The sequence below is a fragment of the Barbus barbus genome (genome assembly GCF_936440315.1).
Source record: "Barbus barbus genome assembly, chromosome: 9".
NCBI classification, from domain to species: domain Eukaryota; kingdom Metazoa; phylum Chordata; class Actinopteri; order Cypriniformes; family Cyprinidae; genus Barbus; species Barbus barbus.
The window spans coordinates 17,296,746-17,318,230 of record NC_136737.1 but is presented as its reverse complement, the minus strand read 5'-3'; the positions used below and the strand labels follow the sequence as shown (position 1 = coordinate 17,318,230).

The window sequence follows — 21,485 nt, the reverse complement described above, 5'->3', positions numbered from 1 at the left end:
AAAGAGGATGTTTTTTTCTTTTGGGAAACTTCCAGAAATCTCATTATATAGCTATTTGCAGGGGAGAACAAAAATACTCATGGGTGTGTGGTACAGTAATTGAATTTCCAGCCTTGCTCAGGTTCTGCTCCAAATGGCTTGGTCTACATATCAACGTATTCCAGAGTAGAACATGTGCCAATTCAAACAGCCCAACATCATTCAGACCTGAAACAATGGACAGTATCATCAGGACTGAAGGCAACCAGCAGTTCTTGGATAATAGTTCAGTCAGGATTGTAGGGAGCATAAATTTATGAACAGTTTCTTGGCACATTTCAACATCATGATATATAATGAAAGTTTTATGGCCTCTAGGCTTTTCTAGGAATGCAAATCTGACTCCACCTCCAAAACCTTCAGCCTGGACGCAATTGGCCACTCAAGCACGACCTGATCTGAGTTAGTGACATCATTCAAGATGCCTCCCAAGAAGGCATCACTTTAGGCAGAGGTTACTTCAGGACGCCGAGGAACTGAAACATCATACACCACCCAGAATGTCATGTTATGAGTCACTGGAGTCAAACCAAAGTTTTATTGATTTTTTTAAAGGTTCATTGATCTTTATTGATATCTTTGTTGCTAATTACTCTTAAAACACTCAAGCACATGGATGACCATTACAAATTCCTGCCCCCACCAAAAGTTGCACTGCAGTGATTTGTATTGAATTATTAAACAACATCCCATAACATTACCATGGCTAATTTCAAGCCAGCAATGCACAATCTCCCTGTAGTTTGTCTTCATGATGATTACCTGAAAACAGATTCAGGACTGTATGCTGAGGTTCAAAGTTAGGACATCACCCCCTAACTTATAAATACAATACTGAGGAACATCTAAGTAATAAGGAACTACCAGTGTGATTCAGGATATATATACCAAAATAAAACATTCCGGAAATTGATTCCCTTGCAGAGTGGGAACTTGAGGGTTACTATTGGATATATTAGTGATCTAATACTCGTGATTAGACTTACACAATATGCAATCTTTTGACATTTAAAAGTCATGTAGAAAGTGCATGTATTTATAATGGTTTATTAAAAACCACAATCCTCCTACTCCATGAATAATTAAGCTCTAAATAATCAAGAGGTATTGAGCAATTGGCTGGTGGACATGATGGTAATGCCATCCGTTTTCTCAGTTTAGTAATGCAAAGCATCTTAAATAGTAACCAAGTCTACAGAGAGATGCCACATGTTAGCTGAGCTTGATAACACAACCGTCACTTTTACTACATAAACCTGAAATACTAAACTAACATGTTCCAATTGGATTATACGCAATTGTTAATATGTAGTGAACTTTTTCAGAAAATGTAAAAAAAACTCCTTGCATTCTCATAGCTCTGCCAAGCATTCTTCAGTTCCTCTACTAACACTTAGACTAAGAGTACCACCTAGTGGCAACAAAATGCTAACATGTGCATCATGGGAAAACAAAAGCACTCCTTTAAAGAAAACGCCACAAATTTATTGAAACACGTCAAAAACAAGTGGACATCAAGTTAATGGTGTCAAAGACAGGTTTCATTTTAGCAAACCATTCCTGAGCATTCACCAAGTGTACAACAGAAAATGACTAAAATCTAAAGCGGTGGAATGGAGAAAAAAAATTTACATAATGTAATCAATTTTCTGTTCATCTTTACACCATGAAAAGAAAAGTGGACTTAAAAAAAATTACAAAGCTTGAATGGCAATGTACAAGCTGCAATGTGTCTTTACACTCAACAGATACACAAGGGAAGAGGTTTTAAGTTAATAACGTCGACCAAAGGCTCCACCTCCTTGTATTCCACCGCCTTGCGCCATCTGATTCGGTCGGTTTAAGGCTCCAGAGATTGACTGGGATGTCCCTGTCTGCATGTATCCACCTCGGCTACAGAGGAGACAAATATATTAGCGTCATACGCGACAAAAGAAAGCACATGATACTCACAACAGTCCAAACAAGACAAAGCTTAAATCTCACTACCTTGCCATTCCACCCCGTGCCATGTGACCCTGTGCTGGGACACCTCGGTCTGCTCCTAAAAAGAAAAGTAGTAAATCGAAAGGGAGGAGGACATGCAACCTTTTCTAAGCTAAACAGATGTTTATTGGACAAACCTTGCCAGTTTCTGTCCCCATCCATTTTACGTCCAGGCTCCCAGTCTCTGTTGTCTCGACTGTAAAAGCAAAACAGTTGAACAAAGAGAGGTCCAAGACCACAGCAGATCTGACTAGAGGAGGAAAAACAACTTACCCGCCTGGCACTGGCCTCGAAGGATTAATTCCACGCTTGTCGTATCCACCACCCCAATTGCCACGATTGTCCCTGCCATGTCTGTCCCGATCTGAAATGTGCTATGGATGGAGAAAATAGGATGAGATGCCATCCAATACCCAAAGATCAAATCTAGATCCGTGAAGGACTTTTCTTACCTGGTTGTCTCTGTCTCCCGGCATTCCGCCACGGTTGTCTCTCCTATAGAAAAAGGCATATAAATTATTACCGTATAGTAGCAAAATCTATAGACATGTCTAGATGTTTGGGTGCTGTTAGACGTCGCTGGTGTTACCTGTCCATCATATCATCCTGATAGCGGCCGCGGTCTCTGTGGTCAAAGTCTTGGTAGCGGTCTTGGCGTCCAAAATCCGACCGTCCATAGCGATCATCCATTGTCATTCTCTTCATCTGCCAGTCATCTTTTCTGTACATTTGAAACAGAAAAACTGTATAAATCTACACATGCCTGCAGGGTCAAAACTGACAAATCAAGATGCTCCTAGTCATTGAACTTTCTAAAAAGAATCATGTCGAGTAAGAAGTTGGTTGTGGAAACCTTGTCTTTTACTGTTTTTTCACAGCCGTTCCTGTGGCCCTAAGAAAAGTCTGGGACTCTGGCAACCCAACTAAGTTTGTGCTGATAGATGATAGTATCGTGCATCGACAATAGTCAGAGATATCGCCTGTGGCAGATGCCTTTGACGATAGCAAGACATTTATTACTCTTATTATCAGGCTAGTAATACTAATTAATATTAGGGCTTATTTGTTGCATTATATTTCTTTTTACGCATTTTTACAGTGTTGAGCGTTATAACCAATCACACACAATTATGCTGAGCTTGTGAATGCAATCAATGGCTAATCAGATGAGTCACTGCTGAAACGGTGGAGTTCTGTTGTTCAGCGTGCGCTGACTGAATTCTGACTCGCAAATTCTCTCATCATAAACAACAAAAGTGCAGATGTACGCGCGATGCAAGTATAAGAGATTTATTCATCATACAGTGCAATTCACTGATTATAACGAAAGTGTTTTTAAAGTGCATAACCTCGCGCTAGACTGAGCTTGTGATGATGTTCTTTGCTCGTTTTCTGTAGCTGCTTTTTGAATAACTGAGGAAAATGTAAGCATTATAATTTGTAACTTACAATGTTACTATAAATTTGTTACGTTAAACAAATTCAGTTATTAAAAACATTAGACTGCTTTTAACCTTACGTTGGAATTGGTTCACTTTACGGCAATGAAAGTAAGTAAATAAGTAATTAAATAAATTAGCACGTTAATATCGTGTATTGGCGATTTCACAGGCTGACGATATGAAAATTGAACAAATCGACCAACACTAAACCCTACCCTATGCATACCTGCCATCCATGTCGTAAGGCCTCTTAAGGGTGCGTCGGTCCTGTTCAAAGCGTAGCTGTTCCTGTTGTCGCCTCAGCTCCTCCCTCTCACGATGAATGCGCTCCTGTTCACGCCGCCGCTCATACTCGATTCGGAGACGCTCACGCTCCAAAAACTCGCGCTCCATGCGATCCGCATTCAGTCGCTGCTTCTCCACCTCCAGCCAGCTGCGCTTCTTCATCAACCTCTCCTTCTCTTCCCGCTCCCGGAAGAGGCGGATACGCTCTCGCTCCGAACGGCCATCTCGTTCACTGGAATGTAATTAAACAGGTTGAGAAATCAGAGGGAAAACTGCCAAATTGGTTTTTGATCAACAGTAAATCAGGTTGAGGGGAAGATGATGGGAAGCAGTACTTACCCAGAGTGTCTGCGTCTCTCCACCTCTCTTATCTCGCGTTCCCTCTGCCTTTGGCGCTCCCTCTCTCTCTGCTCTTTGATCTGGTCAAATGACAAAATGTCCTTCGTCTCTTTGCTGGAGGACTTACGGTCACGGCTCTTAGTGCTCTAAAACAAAAATTGGTGCATAATTTTAACAACACTTCCAAAACAAGGCAGTTGGATTTAAAACAGTTCCAATTATGAAACATACTCGTTCTTTGCTTTTTGTTTTCACACTGATGACCGGCTCTCCTTTCGACTTGTCCATCACAACAGTTCTCTCTCCTCCTTGCTCTGTAAAGACAAGATTGAACCATTAAGATCTGGATACCTTAGGATATTACTTAAGGCAGTAACAAACGTGAATGCAAGCTATTTTTTTTATTACCTTTACCATCAGAGTTTTCAGACTTCTCATCTTTGTTCTCAGATCTGTTAGGATTAAACCATATGATAAGATTGTTGCAGTTATTTGGCATGCAGAGAGGTCTTCAAATACAATTGATCTACAACTTACGTTTCTGTCTTAGAGTCAGAGGAGTGCCTTCGGTCACTGCCAGACTTTTTGGTATCGCTTTTGTCAGCAGGCTTCTTTCCGGCAGGCTCGTTCTTAGCCTATAAACAAATACAAATCAAGGCTTTGTCTGCACACCTTGTTTCAACAACATTGACAGCCACCCAACTCTGAAGCAATACTTCATACACTAGTGCAATTTATAATCAAAAGCTCTTTCACACTAGAGAAAGCTTTTGGAAAATCCATTTTGAGTAAAGTCAGTTTGAAATAAAACAGGAATAAAGAGAGTTGAACGTCCAAATTCAGAAACTGTGTTGGCGCCTTAATAATAAACTAAACTATTTACCCTTTCAACTGAAATCATCCGGCCATGCAGCTCAGTTCTGTGCAGATGGCTGATGCACTTCGTGGCCTCTTCAGTAGAGCACATCGTAACAAACCCATAGCAACGAGCGCCGGGGCTTCGGGCATTTGTTACTACTTTAGCGCCAACAACCTGCAAGCAGTAACAAATATGGATCAGGACACAATCCAACCTATTTTTTGTTAGTTAGTTTTCTAGAACATTCAGACCTTGCCATATTTGCTGAACAGACTTTTTAGATCTGTCGCTCTCGTGGTTGAAGACAGTCCACTGACCCAAAGGTTCCTTCCGCTAGCAGCTGCGCTACCTGATAGGCCACAAAATCAATTTAGAAAAGCACAGGAACAATTTCTTGTTTAAAAAGCTCACTGCACACTCACCTTTATCATCTTTTGAGTCAGGCTTGCTTGATGAATCCTCATCACCACTAGAGAAAAATAAAACGGCATAATGAGAAATTGAATGGGCAGTTTAAACGGGATCACCAGTGTTGATAAACAAATACCCACCTAGTGAGGACACAAACAACCTCAGGCAATGAACAAAGATTTAGATACTACAACTTGAATAGTCATGTGAAGCCCAATTACGTTAAACATACCTTGGACTGGCAAACCAAATTTCTGGTACATTACTTTTTGAAGGTAGAAAAAAAAATTAAGAATTAAAATAAAGACAAATTGGTAGACGAAATTCGCAGTCGATTACACCGCCAAAGAGCACCCATACTTGTTAACAAAGGAGCCAATGAAAAAGAAAGCCATTGTTCTAGTAGACAGAAAACAACAAACCTCTTTTTCTGATCATCACCCTCTACAGAGGACTCTTTCACTTCTGAAGACTCTTCTGAAGCAGGTTCAGTCTTCTTGCATTCCTCAGCCGCTTCTCCTTTAGATGCCCTTTCCGAATCAACTGCGCTTTCGATATCGCACAAATCTGTTTCGCTAGCATTAGCGGCCTGAGCAGAAGCGCTCTCAGTGTCCAACAAATTGTCCTGAATGTTTTCTTGGTCCTTGCTTGTTGATTCAATTTCACTTTGCTTTGATGCATCAACGTCCATTTCGCAGGCTGACGATTCGGATTCCAAATTGGTGGCCTCCTCGGCGTTAGCGAGGTCCTGCACATGGTCTTCCTCTTTGTGAGAATCCCAGACTGAAGATTTCTCGTCTTCAGTCGGTTCTTCAGTGGTGTCTTCCTTAAGTGGCTCTGATATACAAGACCCGGCTACTTTCTCACTTTCTACGGATTTAACAGGAATAGAATGGCACAGAGTTTAATCACTTCTGAGACATTGCAATGGTTATCGTGGAACTGGACTAGGACGTGGCCCTCTGCTGTCTCATACACAAGCAAAGGCAAGCTACCCTATGAAGAGACTGGAAAAACCAAAGTGAGAACAAATCAACAAGCTTCCAGACAACAGGCCATTTCTTTCAGTTCACCTGCACCCCGAAGCAGAGGGCAAGCTGTTGACTAGGGAAAGCCACAAGACCTGCACCAAATCCGAGTGTCCATCGTCGACTTTAGTACTTGAAGTGTCCGTGATATGGAAGAAGCAGCTTGCGCTGTCTTTACAGGAATTGCGTTTCTTTTGAAACAAGCAAATGGTCCATTAGCGAAATCTCCAATTAACAAACTTTGAATCCTATAGCGATTTTGCTTCAGCATGATCCAATTCTTCTCATCTTCTCTTCATGGTCTTCTTTAAGCAACCTAGAAACACTAAATTGCATCTGCAACAACCATGTAAACCAACCTATGTTCTAACTGAAACAGATTACTGGCTCTTTGCATATCTGCACCTTCCAAAGAGCATGTGAATGACTACAACATGGTTCTAAATAAATATATAAATGGCTAAATATATAGTCAGCAATGCAGAAAGCCAGTAATCAACTTTGGATTTCCAGTCTCTTTTTCCTGAGTAACCTGATACATTTATACTAAAAGGATCTTATGGCTTCACCCTGACTTTAAGAGCAATTCCAAACAGCTCCATACAGTACCTTTTTCGCTTTTTGTGTCCTCGCATCCATGCTCACCCTCATCCTCCTGCTAAAGGTGGAAAATGAATAAAGATAAACAAAATAAACCCAATCCCCATCACAGAAAAACCCTCAAATGTTAACTTCCTTGAATACCTGGAAAGGCGCTTCCTGGTTCTCATTCACGTCTGTGTCATTAGCCTCCATTTCCTGAAAGCCAAAGAAAGCGTCACACAATATACAACAAGAACAAAACAGCAGTATGACTGGCTAATTTTAAAAACTCACCTCCTCTACCTCAGATTTACTTGTGACAATATCAGCGACATCCTCTGCGTCGTGGATATTTGCGTCATCCTCCCTCAGGTTGGCCATGTTATCTTCGTTTGATAACGTGTCTAGGTCCTCCTCCTCATATTCGTTTTCCTCAGGCCCACCTCCATTGCCCATATCAGCTTCATCCAGGACATTCATGTCCATAATATCCATCTCATGAAGGTTTTCTGGAATAGCATCCGGGTCCTCCTAAAGGAAGAATAGGCAGCTGTTAAGTTAAGATAAACCTATGCAAAATAACCCAACCGAGTTAGGTAGATCATATCCATCAACAACTTTATATGATGAAGCACCTGGCCATCAACAGAGTCCTCCTCAAGGGTGCAATCTTCAGGCTCATCAGGTTCGTCTTGTCTCTTTCCTGTAGGGAAAACGAAATACATTTTCAAATCATTAAAGTCATGCAAGTTTTGCATAAATTTGTGAAACACAATGTAGTAGCTAAATGATTTTGAAATAAGATAAATATCACTTTTTACCTTTTGGAGTTCGCCGAGGTGTTTTTTTGGGAGTTATCTCAAGGTGTACAATGATCTCATCAGGATTTCCACCCTCTTCTTCAATGGCCTGAAAACGAAAGTATGATTTATAGTCAAATACAAGCATAAAATGTCACCCATTTGCCTATTGTTTACAGCTTCATAATCCATCATTAATCTAAAACGACAACCTACACTTCATTCATTGCATATTAACTTACATAAGCATTGAATTCAAAACATCCTGCAAAGCTAGTTTGATGTCTGTAACAGGCAGACGATTGTGCGGAAAAGACTGTTACCAGTAATAATCAGTAATAATCCAATACATCCACCCCTGTGATTTATGCATGCAAAGCATGTTTTTACAGCAAAGAGTTGCAAAATAATTAGATATGTTTATATCTGGTGTTCCACTTGCCTTTTTGAGTCTTTCTGAAAGCAGGCTCTTGTTGCCGCTGATGTCGAGATTTCGGCGCTTCAGCTCGGCCTTCAAATCGATCACTCTCAGCTCCGATAATTTACGCACCCCCGACTCCACGGGCCCCACATCTGCTGTCGAAGAGTCTGACATGTTTTCTAGTTTCTAGACAACGTTACGGTGGAATCAGAAGTACGAGTCTCTCTCTACCCCGCGCACACTCACCAAATTTTAGATAGAGCGCGATAAACAGCGTTTTTCACTCGAAGCAAAATGGCGCAGGCCGCTACAGTCTACGCATGCGCCTGCCCTGGGGACTTCAGGCGCATGCGCGCAAGCGACCTCGATTTGACATGAGCGCGGGAACATCTTTGATGATATTATGATGTCATTTATTCCAAAAAGGTTTTTTTTTTGGCGGATGAAATACATTTCAGGTGGGAATGCAAATACAAAAATACCCTATTTAGCCAGCTATTCATAAAATTAGACATTAGCAGATGTGATGATAATATATTATTTAAGCACATTTTAGAGTGAGGGAACCTGATATATTTTGACTTTCTTCCCAAAAATAACGTTACTTTTAGGGAGTAGTAGTTTATAATTACACATTGCAAGGTCACCACCTAACAGTGTGTACTGGTATTTTTTAGAGGGTAAAAATGCATGTTTGTGTCAATTAACAGTAACAAAATGTTTGGGAAGATTGGTTTGTCAGGAGCATGGGAACTGCTGGGGATTTGCTATTAATAATAATTGGTGTTTTATTGCTAGATATGTTTTTTAGTATGCTGAAATTCAAGTGATAGACACATTACAATCATGACCACAGACAGAATCTTTTGTGGTGTAGTTTAATGAAAAACCAAACATATGCAAAATAGGATAATTTAATGCACTGGCAAATCTATCAACAATAAGATACTGTAAGCTGTTAGAGTACACCAACTTTCTCAATTGACCCTTTGCAAGGAGTTTGATCGACAGGCGATGAAACCGTTCATAACACTGAATCTGCATTTTAATCCGACAAACAAATCAGACTGGAGAGTAGATTAGGGTTTGTGGACTTGAACTTGAAAAATGGTGTGTATTGACATCTTCCAGCATTTGCAACAAGACACCGTCTGATGTTCATTCATGTTTATTTCAACTAGTAAAGAGGAAGAGATGATCAGTTCATGTGCTGCTTTAACTGAGCTCCTTTGGTTTGATTCCAAATGTAACCTGCTCTGTCTTGTCTGGAGGCGTGTTGTCAGTTTCCTGTTTGCTCTGCAATATATTTTTCATGTGAGAACATGATGTGAGGCGTGAGAGTGGCATGGCTTGTCGGAAATAGCAACAGTAATGAAGGGGGCGGGTCTTTGCGAAGGGTCAGTTACCTTACATTCACAAGCTTCTGTAACATGGCAGTCTGAGTGGAATATAACAAAATCATACTGTAACATCCAAGACGCACAGCTTTGAACACTTTCCCGCTAAAGGGAATTTTGTAAGTTGCTAAATTTAAATGGAAGTTCCCGAGAAGAGGCGCTAGGCAAACTCTTGATGGCAGGAGGTTCTTCAGATTCAAGGAATTAAGGACATATGGTTTCCTCTGGTTCATTCTTTAAACTAGAGAATGTGGGTGACTCCATGGGTCCCTGATAGTAGGAGCAGGATGTAGATGCAGATCCGATGGAGGAAGGGCTTAAGTCGGGGAGGTTAGCTCTGAAGCTTTCACTGAAGGATGAAGACTCCATTATACTGGACATTTGTAGGTCAGAGGAGGAGGAGTGAGAGAGTCGTGGCTCGTGGAGGTTGAGTTTTGACACTAACGGTTTGCCTACACTGACCCTTTGCTCTTCCAAGAGCTCTTCATCCAGATTAGTGTACTTGTAGTGTAGACACACAGTAAAGGAGAGCTCTTTCTGTGAGGGGGAAAAGCAAAAAGATATGCCTTATACACATATAAAACATTAGATAAACAGGAGTTTGACAAAATAATATGAACCCCCATTATTATAGGTGTTAATAAAATTTTCTACAGTGAAAAAACAAACATTATCTTTTGTTTCTCCTTTTAACTATATTCTGTAAATCAGTTTACAGGTAGTGTTAAGTTGTGTAGAACAAGTGCTTGTGAAGCAGGTAACTTGTCAGACTTCCAAAAGGAACAAATCATGGAAGCTTGTTTAACAGTAACATCTGTAACCTTAAAAGCCCGTTTTTTTTTATGTCTATGACTGCAAACACAAAGCATGACAACACATCTTCAGCAAAAGAGGAACAGAGGGCAAACTGAAGGTGAATAATATGGGCCGTTGAACACTAAGGACTGTGCCCAAAAAACACATAACTAGTGCTGCAACGTGACGGCAAATCTCAATAGTCACCTTAAAGAAGAAAGTTTTCACAATAACCAACCACACAGAACTTCCAGATCCAAGAAATAACTGCAACTGCTAAAGTTATAATCACAGACACCAATTTTAAAATGTGAAAATGATGGTGTCGTGATCTTAAACCTGGACAGTTGGAGCACTGGAGAATATTCAACTGGAGAATATTCAGAAGTTTTATGAATCTATTTTAAGTAGGTTGGAAGCTGAATTTAAAGGCAAATGGTGGTAAAACACTTTACGGAAGTAATATTTCCCAGGTGTTCCCTTATTTTGACCAAGCCATTGTGCACATATTGTACCTTGAGCCTTTGCAGGGCACTAATACGAGTAAAGAGCCGAGGTTGTTCCAGAGGCAGTAGATCATCCATGGACAGTAGTAAGCTGCCAGCCTCGCGAAGACTCTCCTGATTGCTGTGCTTCAGGTCTACTTCAGGACCCTGAAATTATTTCATTGTCAAAACTGTAAACAATGCTTCTTTGGCTGTGTTTGACAATCAATCAGAGATACACCAAATTGAAGCAGACCATGGAAATTCATTCACAGGACAGCAATTAATGTTACAGCTTTATGTTATATTTTCTCAGGACACAATATTTTCTTTGCAGATCTACAAGAAAGGCAGTTTACCTCTGTAAAGTCAGAGAGCTGAGCAGAGCAGAACACAATGTCTTTAGGCGTCTCCAATATCCGAGAGTAAATTATCATGATATTGGAGAACTCTGCAGCGAAACCTAGCTGTACCTTGACACCACATTCAAACTGAAGACAGCGGCTCTCTGGGATGACTGGAACAGTTTACACAAAATCATCATTACGTTGATCATTATTTTATCTACAGCCAAAGTACTTTGCATAAGGATATAAACTAGAGGGGTTTGATTTTGAACAGGTCTCACCATGTGCAATGGCCCACTGTAAGTTTCGAGTTGACGCTGTGACTTGGCATGCTGGAGCCTGAATGCTGTCTGTTAGGGCACGACGTTCCGAGAGATTACTGCGCAGCTCCAGAGCTTGCCGACCACGAGTGATTTCACACCTTCCCATGTCTGCAATGGACAGTGACTCTGTAAAACTTTGTGGTCACACTTGGTGTCATTCATTTTTTTGATAGAAGCCTATGGCATAGATGTGGCTTAACAGCAATAGCACATTTTGTAACATTTTTTGTCTGAAAAGTAGTTCAAACAAAATGTCGATACCAAAAATGATTTGAACATCTTTAACCCCAAACCTTCTGCTACTTTGTCAAGTATGACCGTGACCTTCTCTGGCTCCATCAGTCTTTTCGTAAGGAAGCGCATGAAGATTCCGTTAGAGAGATCATCTTTATTTACTTCAAATGCTTCGGCATCAACACACCTGAATCCAGAATGTGAAAATTATAATCGCAATTTCTAGATGTCAATAAAATTATTGTCATTTTGCGTTAGACTTGCGTTGCATAACCAAACACTATGTTTGCGGTCACTCTCAAGGGGTCAGGTTGTGGGATGCTCTCATCATTTGGGTTTCTGAATGATCAACACAACAGATGTCAGTTTCAAGTAAAATTTTATGCACAATATTACAGAACTGATACACTTATGAATCAACTACACCGTTTCCGACACATGTCCAATAGAAAGACGTTAAGTCCTGTCTGGCGCTCTTGCATACGTTGTAACACGTCCTGCACCCAGAGGCAGTGCTTGAAGGTATAAGAGGCTGGAGCATCGATGGGTACCATGAAACTGTTCCCATAGTTTTCATAGCCATGACCAGCAAAGTACAAGAGCCCTTGAAATGGTGGACATGGATGAAATGATCCAAATGTATTTAATAAACAAACAATTAGGAAGCTTAGAAATTAGAAATAACTTTCTATAGTCACAGAAATCCAAATTATGCTACAAGGAACTAACCATAAACGCCTCGATCCAACAGCAGCAGGAACTCATTAACAGCACTATGCATCTCCTGCCAGTTGAGGTCTAGTAGAGAGACGACTTTAAAGTCTAACTGGCGTAGAAGGTTTGTCAACTCATGCACATCCGCCATGGGAGCTCTTAGTTGCCGGTGATGCAGGTAGTTCATGTTCCCAATAAGCAATGCTACCTTATCAGTGGCTATACATTTGTGAAGCGACAAGATTAACATAGCAAATCCTTTACAAGAAATGCCTAGAGAAACCACCACACTTCTGCTTATCACTTACCGCAACAATCACCCATTTGCCTTGGACCCGCATCAGAAGCACCTGTAAAACATAAGGTGCATGTGAGTGACAAGAAATTATCAGTAGATTTGTTAAAATCATACAATTAAAAAGATTGTGCTTACCTACTTTAGGTGCTTCCCATGAGACATCAGAAAAGGAACCAGGACCTGAGTGAAAACAGACCATGCTATATAATGAATCATCTTTGGTCGATTTATTTCACTTGTATTTAAAGGAACAATTATGGATAATTTTGTCTCAAGCACCTTACCTATGATTACTTGAACCTGATCACTCCACGCTTCATGATAGAGGTTGTAAACCTTGCAAGAATATATACCTCTATCCGCTGTGGTTATGCATGGAATCTGTGGACAAGCCCATACAGATACCCAAGTAAGTAAATTCAAATGAATTACTCTATGCATTTAATTGTGAGACTTTCATGAGTAGCCTACCTTTAAGACGCTTCTAGTACATTTTGGCATTGGCTGTTTGTTAAGATACCATTGGAACTGGGGAGGTGGGTTGGCCTGGGCAGCACATTCAAGATAGAGAGTGTCTCCCTCCATCAACGCTTGCTGCCTAGGTTGCTGAATTATATACAACCCACTAGCTGTCGAAGGCAAGTAGCCACTGCTGGAACCTGCAATTGTCATAATTTATCAATGATAAAGAAATCTGATTCATTTCAGACTGAAAGTGAAATCTTCACATGCCTGCACTTGCGTCTCCAGACCTCACAAGACGTACATGGGCCCAGTTGGAGAAGACGTACTTGTCCCCAGAACTTACACGGCAGATGTAGGGGCCCTGTTGAGCCGCACTAACGGGATTCAGCACCAGCTCTGGGCCATTGCCCCCTGGCACCTACCGAGAACATAAAGAACCACACTAAGGATAATATTTCAAATCAGTAGGTTCAGATACAAACTTAGTGCACCAGACCTCATCTTTGCCCTTGAACCACTGGTAGGTGAGCTCCAAAGGTCCGACTGCTCTGCAGCTCAGAACCACGGGACTCCCCTCTGGTGCCCGCTGACTCTGTGGCTGCAGTGTGATATCAATCTGCCCCATCACTACCCCAAAACACAAACAACACCTGGGTGATATGACTCACCCTCTTCGGCCTTTGGATTACCAAACTAAATCATTAACCACAAAGGCAAACCACAGTGAGGATGGAGAAACTGTTCGAGATTAGATCATCAACACTTTGTATATATATATATATATATATATATATATATATATATATAGCTACCATGTGTAGTGAGAAATCCAACAGCCTCTCTGTGCTCGATTTTCTTCAGGCACTGAAGCAGGAAAGTCAAGGTACACCCTCTATCTGCAAGAAGGGCAAGTAGGTATCGGCCAGGACTGCCATGTCGACTTAGCACTTTGAGTGAGCAGTCAGTCAGCTCTTTGTCACTACAAAGAAGTAGATTCTATAATTGTGAACTAGTCATAACCATGCACAATATTGGTTAGTTATTCCACATCATTTAGTCTATAACAGACCTACCTATAGCAGAAGTGTGGCTGCTCGGCCACTGCCTTTGCCAGCTGTTTCCAACCACACTCTAGATTGTCTAGCATGTAACCGAGTCTGTTTAGTGCTGCCTCACTTAGGGTTTCTACACCCAAATTCTTGTCCTCCATAACTTGGTAAAGGAATATCTGAGAAATAAATGACAAGTGGACAGGAATGTTTTTCAATGTTTATGATTTAGTTTTCAGTTTGTTCAATAAACTTTTCAAGCATTAATGTAATTTCTACTATAGGTATCAGTGTTCTTTATTTCTGTGATTTTTTTAAATAAACTTTAAATCAACTTTCCAAACCAAACTTTTACAGAACTATGAATTTCCTAACAAATATGTTATTACCCAAACCCTATCACAAAAGGGGAAGATGTGATTAACGTCTAGCCTCTCAACCAACATCACATAATAAATATCAAAACCATTAAAAAAAAAACTACTCCATATTGGTATTTTTAGGTGGGGACTTACATAGGAAAATGTCTAGGTGGCATAATTGTCCAAAAATAAAAATTCCCATTTAAATGCTACAATTCTTGAATATTTGTAATCCACCTAATTAAAAGTTGGCAATAATAATAAAAAAATAATATCTTTATCTTGACAATTTTACACTTGACATTCTTAGCGTAATTAAATCCAAATTTAGAAGACAATGCTATAAACGTTTTTTAAAAACTTAAATGTATTTTTTAATCAGCACGAATATAAAAAAAATACATATCTGAATTGTGAAAGGCTTCTCTTTTTTATAATCTCAGAATTGTTATTGTTACAAACCTATTATTATTATTATTTTCGAAATATATAAAAAACACCACATAAAATCTTAATACGTGTTTTATATTAACACTGACTTTGTTCCTGTATTAAAAGAAACCAGCATTGCCTATAGTAACATGAAAATGCGGAACCGAATGCACCCTATATTTTTCTATAAACGACACACTTGTCACTGCTTTATGAAATGTAACTTAAATAGCCAACCACATAGGTAATTAATTAAAAGTTTTAGTTCTCTATCAAATCAGTGCCAACATGCTTAGAAAAGCTCGAGAGATTATTGCATTTAGATCACAGATCAGTACATATACTACCATAATGTTCGATTTCATTTTATAAAACGAAATATGCGCAATTAAAAGCTCTTAAATGTTTAAACTTAACCGGCAAACAGTACACAAAAGTACACTTACCTGTTATACGGTAATTTAGACACCAGGAAGTGAGTTTATCCCGTAGGTTGTCAAGCGATCGCAGCACAAATACTATTATTTAATATATATATATTTCACTGTACACATCCGATTTACCAATAATCAGTCAATCAGACTCTAAATATCCGTTTAACTCACTTTGAATCAGTTACTGCGACCAATGCTTAGCAGAATCCGCAAATCAGTATGGTAAACATCCTCAGTTGTCTTTTTCAGCCAGTAGTTCCTCTTTCTAATGTACTTGCATGCACTCCCACCACGCGCAGCACGAGCTTTTTACTTTGTGCCTGCAGCTATCACTCAGTTCAATAAGGATAGGTCTTAGGAACATTATTTTATTATTATTTTTAATATTTATTTATTGTAATTTTTTTACATAATTTGTACATTATTATTTATTGTTTTTAGTGATAAAACACTTTTATCATGCATGTTGTGTCTGTAAAATGTGAAAGATGTGAGGTCATAACACTGCATAACTAGTCTACCTATGGGTACAAATAAAGTGAACCTGAACCTCTCGACATATAGCAGCAAACTATCATCATGTAGACGAGGCACTCCTGCTGAAGGGATGTAACAACTTCAGCAAAATATACAGCTAGATACGGATAAAGATAGAAAAAATTATTTTGTGAGCAATTAGACTCTTTAACAATTTCACTTTGACATGTCCAAGTTTTTCATGACTAAGAAAGAACACGCAAAAAAAGAAAATACCCTTTTTGACATTGCGCATTAGAAATTTTATTTTTCACGTGACAGAATTGAGAACAATAACACAATCACGTTAACAGTAATACAAAGAACGACAACAAAAATTCAACCACTTGATCCTCAGACACAGTATAATCAACACAACCAGCAAAACGGCAAAAGTTCGCTTATTTTTGTCAGCACTGATTTGTTCGTTACACTCGAAAAGAAGATATGTTTCTCTGTATGGAGAAGTTCATCTCAACCTGTTCCTCAGGTAATGTCTGCTGTGAATGTGGGGAAAGCAAAGGTTCACCCAGGTCTTGCTCTCAAAGACGCATGATTTGGTCCAAACCCTCTACATCTTTTTGCCTTTATGCAGTTTATTATGTCTCCAAATATGCTCCTTCCTTAAAAGCTTCCAGTATTCCCGACTGTCTGGTTCCAATTCGTTGAGTGTTTTGGGTGGACCGAGGTCCAACTGAAACAACCTGAGGGTATGGGACAACATATATACAACGTGAGTTACAAGCATGGTATATTTGATTTGAGATGTAATAAATATGGAAGATTGTTTCTGCCATGGAATAAATAAAGAAATATTTCATCAATTAATTAATTAAGTCACAATTCAGATTGTTTTCTTGGCAGCTGAAAGAAGAAAAGTCTGTACTGTAAAATATACACTTGCAACTGGGAGGGAAAAAAATCAAAATTGTGACAAAATTCACAATTACCTGTTTCATTTTTAATTGGTGGAAATAAAATACAGAATTGTAACGTAAATTTAGAATTTAGAGGGAAATAAATTCAAAATTCAAAGAAAAAAAGTCCAAATTGAAAGATCCAAATTCTGAAATTTGAGGGGGAAAAATGAAAATGATGAGATGTAAACTCGCAATTATAAGTTCATAAACAATTGCGAAAATTCAGAATTGTGAAAAAAAGACAATTAGAATTTTTTATTCAAGCTTGCATAAATAAATGCAGTGTAAAAGCACAAAGTCAAATACAACATCGTACCATTCTGGATATTCCTCCTTGGGTTTAATAAGAGGGTCCTCGCCTTGTTTGAAGATGTTGACTCCAACTGCATGTGTGCAAAGTCTCATTGGATCTTTACAGACTTCAGGACCCTTAAAAACTTCCTTTACCATCCCTTTACCTTTGCCCTTGGGTACTAAGAAAGACAAGAATAATATTTCACAAAAAAAAGCTCTTAACATATTTAAGATATTATATGAAATCTGAATACAAAACTGTATAAAAACAAAAATAATAATATAGTATAACATTAAACAAATAAATTATTAATGTTTTGAAAATTGGTCTTACAAGGTCAGAAGTTGCAGGGTACTGTTAACATTACATGGATACAAATATAAAATGCGTACAAAACACAGCTTACCTGGTTTCTTACTAGCATAACTACGGGACTGAATCCGTAGAGTGTTAACAAAAAGCTCTGTATAAACATTAAGAAAAGGCAAGTTTATCCTTTTAAAAGAATGAAGCACTTTATGTGCCATTGTGCCTCCTCGGATCTTCCACCATGCTGTCTGAGCTGGACATACGTATGACGTACTTCCGGGTGAAGCTGCAACGCGCATGCGCACTTGGCTCACAGTTGAGATCCAAAATGAAACCCTGTTGGCTCAAACTTAATAGTTTCCAATAGCGCTCTTCTAAATTTCACAACATGCGGAATAACATAATATGAACCTTGGAAGATGTAAAATATAAATAAATAAAAGTAGAACCCTAAGCATTTCCCTCCTATCCGCTAGAGGGCAGTAAAACAGAGGCTAATTTATAAACACCACCTATTTAGACGAAAGCTGGTCAGATACACCATAGATAAAAAATACTCAAACATGTCGGAGTACAATTCTGTCTCGAAAGGCTCTTTAAAACTGAAAGGAGTATCTTTGGCAAGTAAAAAGTATGTATCTTCATTTTAGCTCTTATTGTGTCCTTGTCACGACAGATGTTAGCTGTTATGCTAGCTCTTGTTGTGTTAATTATATGTCATTATTACTTTGCGTTTTTACCTAATTTACTTGTTTATCCATAGGAAAAAGAAGAAGGACAAGGAAAGGAAGCGTTTAGAGGAACAGGTTTTGACTACTGAAAACGAAGAAGGAACTAAGAAAGTTTATGTTGACAAAAGGACGCCAGCACAGCTAGCATTCGACAAAATACAAGAGAAAAGGGTATTTATAGCAATTTACATTTTTATTATGAACATATATGTTGTCTTTTCACCATATACAAAACATTAACTACATTTTCTGTGACTGCTGAGTAGCAAATGGAAAGGATTTTGAAGAAGGCCTCCAAAACTCACAAGAGAAGAGTTGAGGTAAACCTTACTGAGGTAGTTATTTGAAAAAAAATGTATATTTGTTTGTGAATTTGTTGTTTCTTTGTTGTGTAACAGGATTTCAACAGACACCTGGACGCACTGACAGAGCATTACGACATTCCCAAAGTCAGCTGGACAAAATAAATGTCTGTGGATGTTCATTTGGATGCTTTCAGAGTAAAAAAATCTGCCATGCATTTCTGTTTAGTACTGCAACAAGTCTAGAGCGATTCTAATGTTTTGCTGTTATACTCTGATTTTTATTGCTCTTTTTCAAACCTTTGTGATGCAGTAAGACTCTTCTTTAATTAAATATTCCCTTTTAAAGATTTTCCTTTGTAAAGTCCACATGGTTAACTGCAATGATCATTTTGTGTTGTTACTTTTGGTTGAACTATCCATTTAAAAAGTCTTTAGCATAGCATATTTGTACAGGATGTTTCATTGCATTAATTGGATGCTGTAATAATGATTAATCTGGATTGGGGTTACCTTTTTTTTTTTGACTTGACCACCAAAATATACATCCTAAGGATTTTATATGTTGTCTGTTTTCCTTATTGAATATTTTGGAAGGATTATTGTGCCCCCAAAGTGATTTCACACCAACATTTGTTTTGCATTGCAAATGGACGGCTTTACCTTTTTTTATGACTGAAACTTGTGGACGATAAATTAGATATTCTGTGTTTAAATAATTCTCAGATTGGCCAATCAGAATTGAGTACAGAATTTAAAGTGAGTAGTTTTATTGCATTTATCAAGTGAAAATGCATTGTATCAGAAGTCTCACTGGTTTTATAAGAAAGCATAAATACAGTGGGTAAAAAAACTATTTGATCCCCTGCTGATTTTGTACGTTTGCCCACTGACAAAGAAATGATCCGTCTATAATTTTGATGGTAGGTTTATTTGAACAGTGAGAGACAGAATAACAACAAAAAAATCCAGAAAAAGACATTTCAAAAAAGTTATAAATTGATTTGCATTTTAATGAGTGAAATAATAATTTGTTACATTTATATAGCGCTTTTCTGGGTATTCAAAGAGCTTTACATAGAAGGGGGGGAATCTCCTCAGCCACCACCAATGTGCAGCATCCACCTGGATGATGCAATGGCAGCCATACTGCACCAGAATGCCCACCACACACCAGCTTATTGTTGGAGAAGAGACAGAGTGATGAAGCCAATCAGTGTATGAATAAGTATTTGACCCCTTTGCAAAACATGACTTAGTACTTGGTGGCAAACCCCTTGCTGGCAATCACAGAGGTCAGATGTTTCTTGTAGTTGGCCACCAGGTTTGCACACATCTCATGAGCGATTTTGTCCCACTCTTTGCAGATCCTCTCAAAGTCATTAAGGTTTTGAGGCTGACGTTTGGCAACTCGAATCTTCAGCTCCCTTCACAGATTTTACTGGCTAGGTCAATCCAGGACCTTAATGTGCTTCTTCTTGAGACACTCCTTTGTTGCCTTGGCCGTGTGTTTTGGCTCATTGTCATGCTGGAATACCCATCCACGACCTTTTTCAATGCCCTGGCCCTGACGGTACATGGCCCCGTCCATCATCCCTTTAATGTGGTGCAGTTGTCCTGTCACCTTAGCAGAAAAACACCCCCAAAGCATAATGTTTCCACCTCCATATTTGACGGTGGGGATGGTGTTCTTGGGGTCATAGGCAGCATCGATTTTGGTCTCATCTGACCACAACACTTTCACCCAGTTCTCCTCTGAATCCTTGGCAAACTTCAGACATGTGCTTTCTTGAGCAGGGTGACCTTGTGGGCCCTGTAGGATTTCAGTCCTTCACGGCGTAGTGCATTACCAATTGTTTTCTTGGTGACTATGGTCCCAGCTGCCTTGAGATCATTGACACGATCCTCCCGTGTAGTTCTGGGCTGATTCCTCACCGTTCTCATGATCATTGAAACTCCACGAGGTGAGATCTTGCCTGGAGCCCCAGACCGAGGGAGATTGACAGTTATTTTGTGTTTCTTCTATTTGCGAATAATCGCACCAACTGTTGTCACCTTCTCACCAAGATGCTTGGCGATGGTCTTGTAGCCCATTCCAGCCTTGTGTAGGTCTACAGTCTTGTCCCTGACATCCTTGGACAGCTCTTTGGTCTTGGCCATGGTGGAGAGTTTGGAATCTGATTGATTGCTTCTGTGGACAGGTGTCTTTTATACAGGTGACAAACTGAGATTAGAATTAGATTAGCTGAATCTCAGCTCCTTTCCTGTATAAAAGACACCTGGGAGCCAGAAATCTTGCTGATACTTATTTCACTCACTAAAATGCAAATCAATTTATAACTTTTTTGAAATGCTTTTTTTTTTTTTTTTTTGGTTATTCTGTCTCTCACTGTTCAAATAAACCTACCATTAAAATTATAGACTGATCATTTCTTTGTCAGTGGGCAAACATGCAAAATCAGCAGGGGATCAAATATTTTTTTTTTTCTCCACTGTATGTTTGTCAGTGAATTTCAGAACAACACAGTATGCCTGCAGATTATGTGAAATGTGATCATGATAAGCAGTGTTGTGAAAAACCTGATCTACCCGATCACCTTTTCAAGATTAACTAGTTGTAGTTAAAAGGAATAGATCAGTAAAAAAGAAAAGTTGCTGAAAATTCACTTACTCTAAAGCCATAGTTGAGTTTATACGTATGGATCCTCTGCAATAAATGGGTGCCGTCAGAATGAAAGTCGAAACATCTGATAAAAACAAAACAATAATCCTCCACAATAATCCACTCAACTCCAGTCTGTTATTAATTTCTTGTGAAGCAAAATTGCAATATTTCCATCATTAGTAAGCAAACTTCTGCTTAGTTTGCTGCTTAATTATTATCA

At 39.1% G+C, this 21,485-nt stretch overlaps 4 protein-coding genes across 9 annotated transcripts; 1 reads left to right on the top strand and 3 right to left on the bottom strand.

Annotated features, from left to right (window-relative positions):
• Positions 1-549: 549 nt before the first annotated feature.
• safb (scaffold attachment factor B) lies at positions 550-8,525 on the bottom strand. 3 transcript variants are annotated; one of them, XM_079426020.1, is made up of 22 exons: positions 8,439-8,498; positions 8,214-8,344; positions 7,793-7,880; positions 7,607-7,674; positions 7,266-7,502; positions 7,134-7,187; positions 6,999-7,047; positions 5,784-6,231; positions 5,373-5,419; positions 5,202-5,299; positions 4,975-5,124; positions 4,629-4,726; positions 4,500-4,543; positions 4,323-4,405; positions 4,092-4,237; positions 3,694-3,984; positions 2,615-2,746; positions 2,478-2,520; positions 2,299-2,399; positions 2,163-2,221; positions 2,029-2,083; positions 550-1,932 (listed from the first exon to the last, which is right to left on the bottom strand). In XM_079426020.1, the coding sequence occupies exons 5-22, from the start codon at positions 7,464-7,466 to the stop codon at positions 1,812-1,814; spliced, it is 2,220 nt and encodes a 739-aa protein (XP_079282146.1). In that variant the 5' UTR covers positions 7,467-7,502; positions 7,607-7,674; positions 7,793-7,880; positions 8,214-8,344; positions 8,439-8,498; the 3' UTR covers positions 550-1,811. The 3 variants fall into 3 exon arrangements, with proteins under 3 accessions (XP_079282146.1, XP_079282144.1, XP_079282145.1); XM_079426018.1 differs by having other exon boundaries at positions 8,214-8,525; XM_079426019.1 differs by having other exon boundaries at positions 7,275-7,502; positions 8,214-8,498.
• A 508-nt stretch (positions 8,526-9,033) lies between these two features.
• On the bottom strand, positions 9,034-15,827 carry LOC306875450 (mucosa-associated lymphoid tissue lymphoma translocation protein 1 homolog). 4 transcript variants are annotated; one of them, XM_079426016.1, is made up of 17 exons: positions 15,540-15,827; positions 14,324-14,478; positions 14,063-14,229; positions 13,747-13,877; positions 13,518-13,668; positions 13,257-13,444; positions 13,070-13,166; positions 12,921-12,965; positions 12,796-12,837; positions 12,503-12,571; positions 12,200-12,377; positions 12,038-12,112; positions 11,833-11,960; positions 11,498-11,647; positions 11,229-11,386; positions 10,900-11,037; positions 9,034-10,126 (listed from the first exon to the last, which is right to left on the bottom strand). In XM_079426016.1, the coding sequence occupies exons 2-17, from the start codon at positions 14,458-14,460 to the stop codon at positions 9,794-9,796; spliced, it is 2,187 nt and encodes a 728-aa protein (XP_079282142.1). In that variant the 5' UTR covers positions 14,461-14,478; positions 15,540-15,827; the 3' UTR covers positions 9,034-9,793. The 4 variants fall into 4 exon arrangements, with proteins under 4 accessions (XP_079282142.1, XP_079282140.1, XP_079282141.1 ...); XM_079426014.1 differs by having other exon boundaries at positions 12,503-12,706; positions 15,540-15,809; XM_079426015.1 differs by having other exon boundaries at positions 12,503-12,706; positions 15,699-15,809.
• A 452-nt stretch (positions 15,828-16,279) lies between these two features.
• On the bottom strand, positions 16,280-17,833 carry LOC306875519 (large ribosomal subunit protein mL54-like). Its single transcript, XM_079426150.1, has 3 exons — positions 17,665-17,833; positions 17,280-17,436; positions 16,280-16,747 (listed from the first exon to the last, which is right to left on the bottom strand). Exons 1-3 carry the CDS (start codon positions 17,783-17,785, stop codon positions 16,615-16,617), a joined length of 411 nt encoding a protein of 136 aa, XP_079282276.1. The 5' UTR covers positions 17,786-17,833; the 3' UTR covers positions 16,280-16,614.
• A 31-nt stretch (positions 17,834-17,864) lies between these two features.
• LOC306874603 (protein FAM32A-like) lies at positions 17,865-21,008 on the top strand. Its single transcript, XM_079424751.1, has 4 exons — positions 17,865-18,198; positions 18,331-18,469; positions 18,565-18,618; positions 18,697-21,008. Exons 1-4 carry the CDS (start codon positions 18,131-18,133, stop codon positions 18,763-18,765), a joined length of 330 nt encoding a protein of 109 aa, XP_079280877.1. The 5' UTR covers positions 17,865-18,130; the 3' UTR covers positions 18,766-21,008.
• The last annotated feature ends 477 nt before the right edge of the window (positions 21,009-21,485 follow it).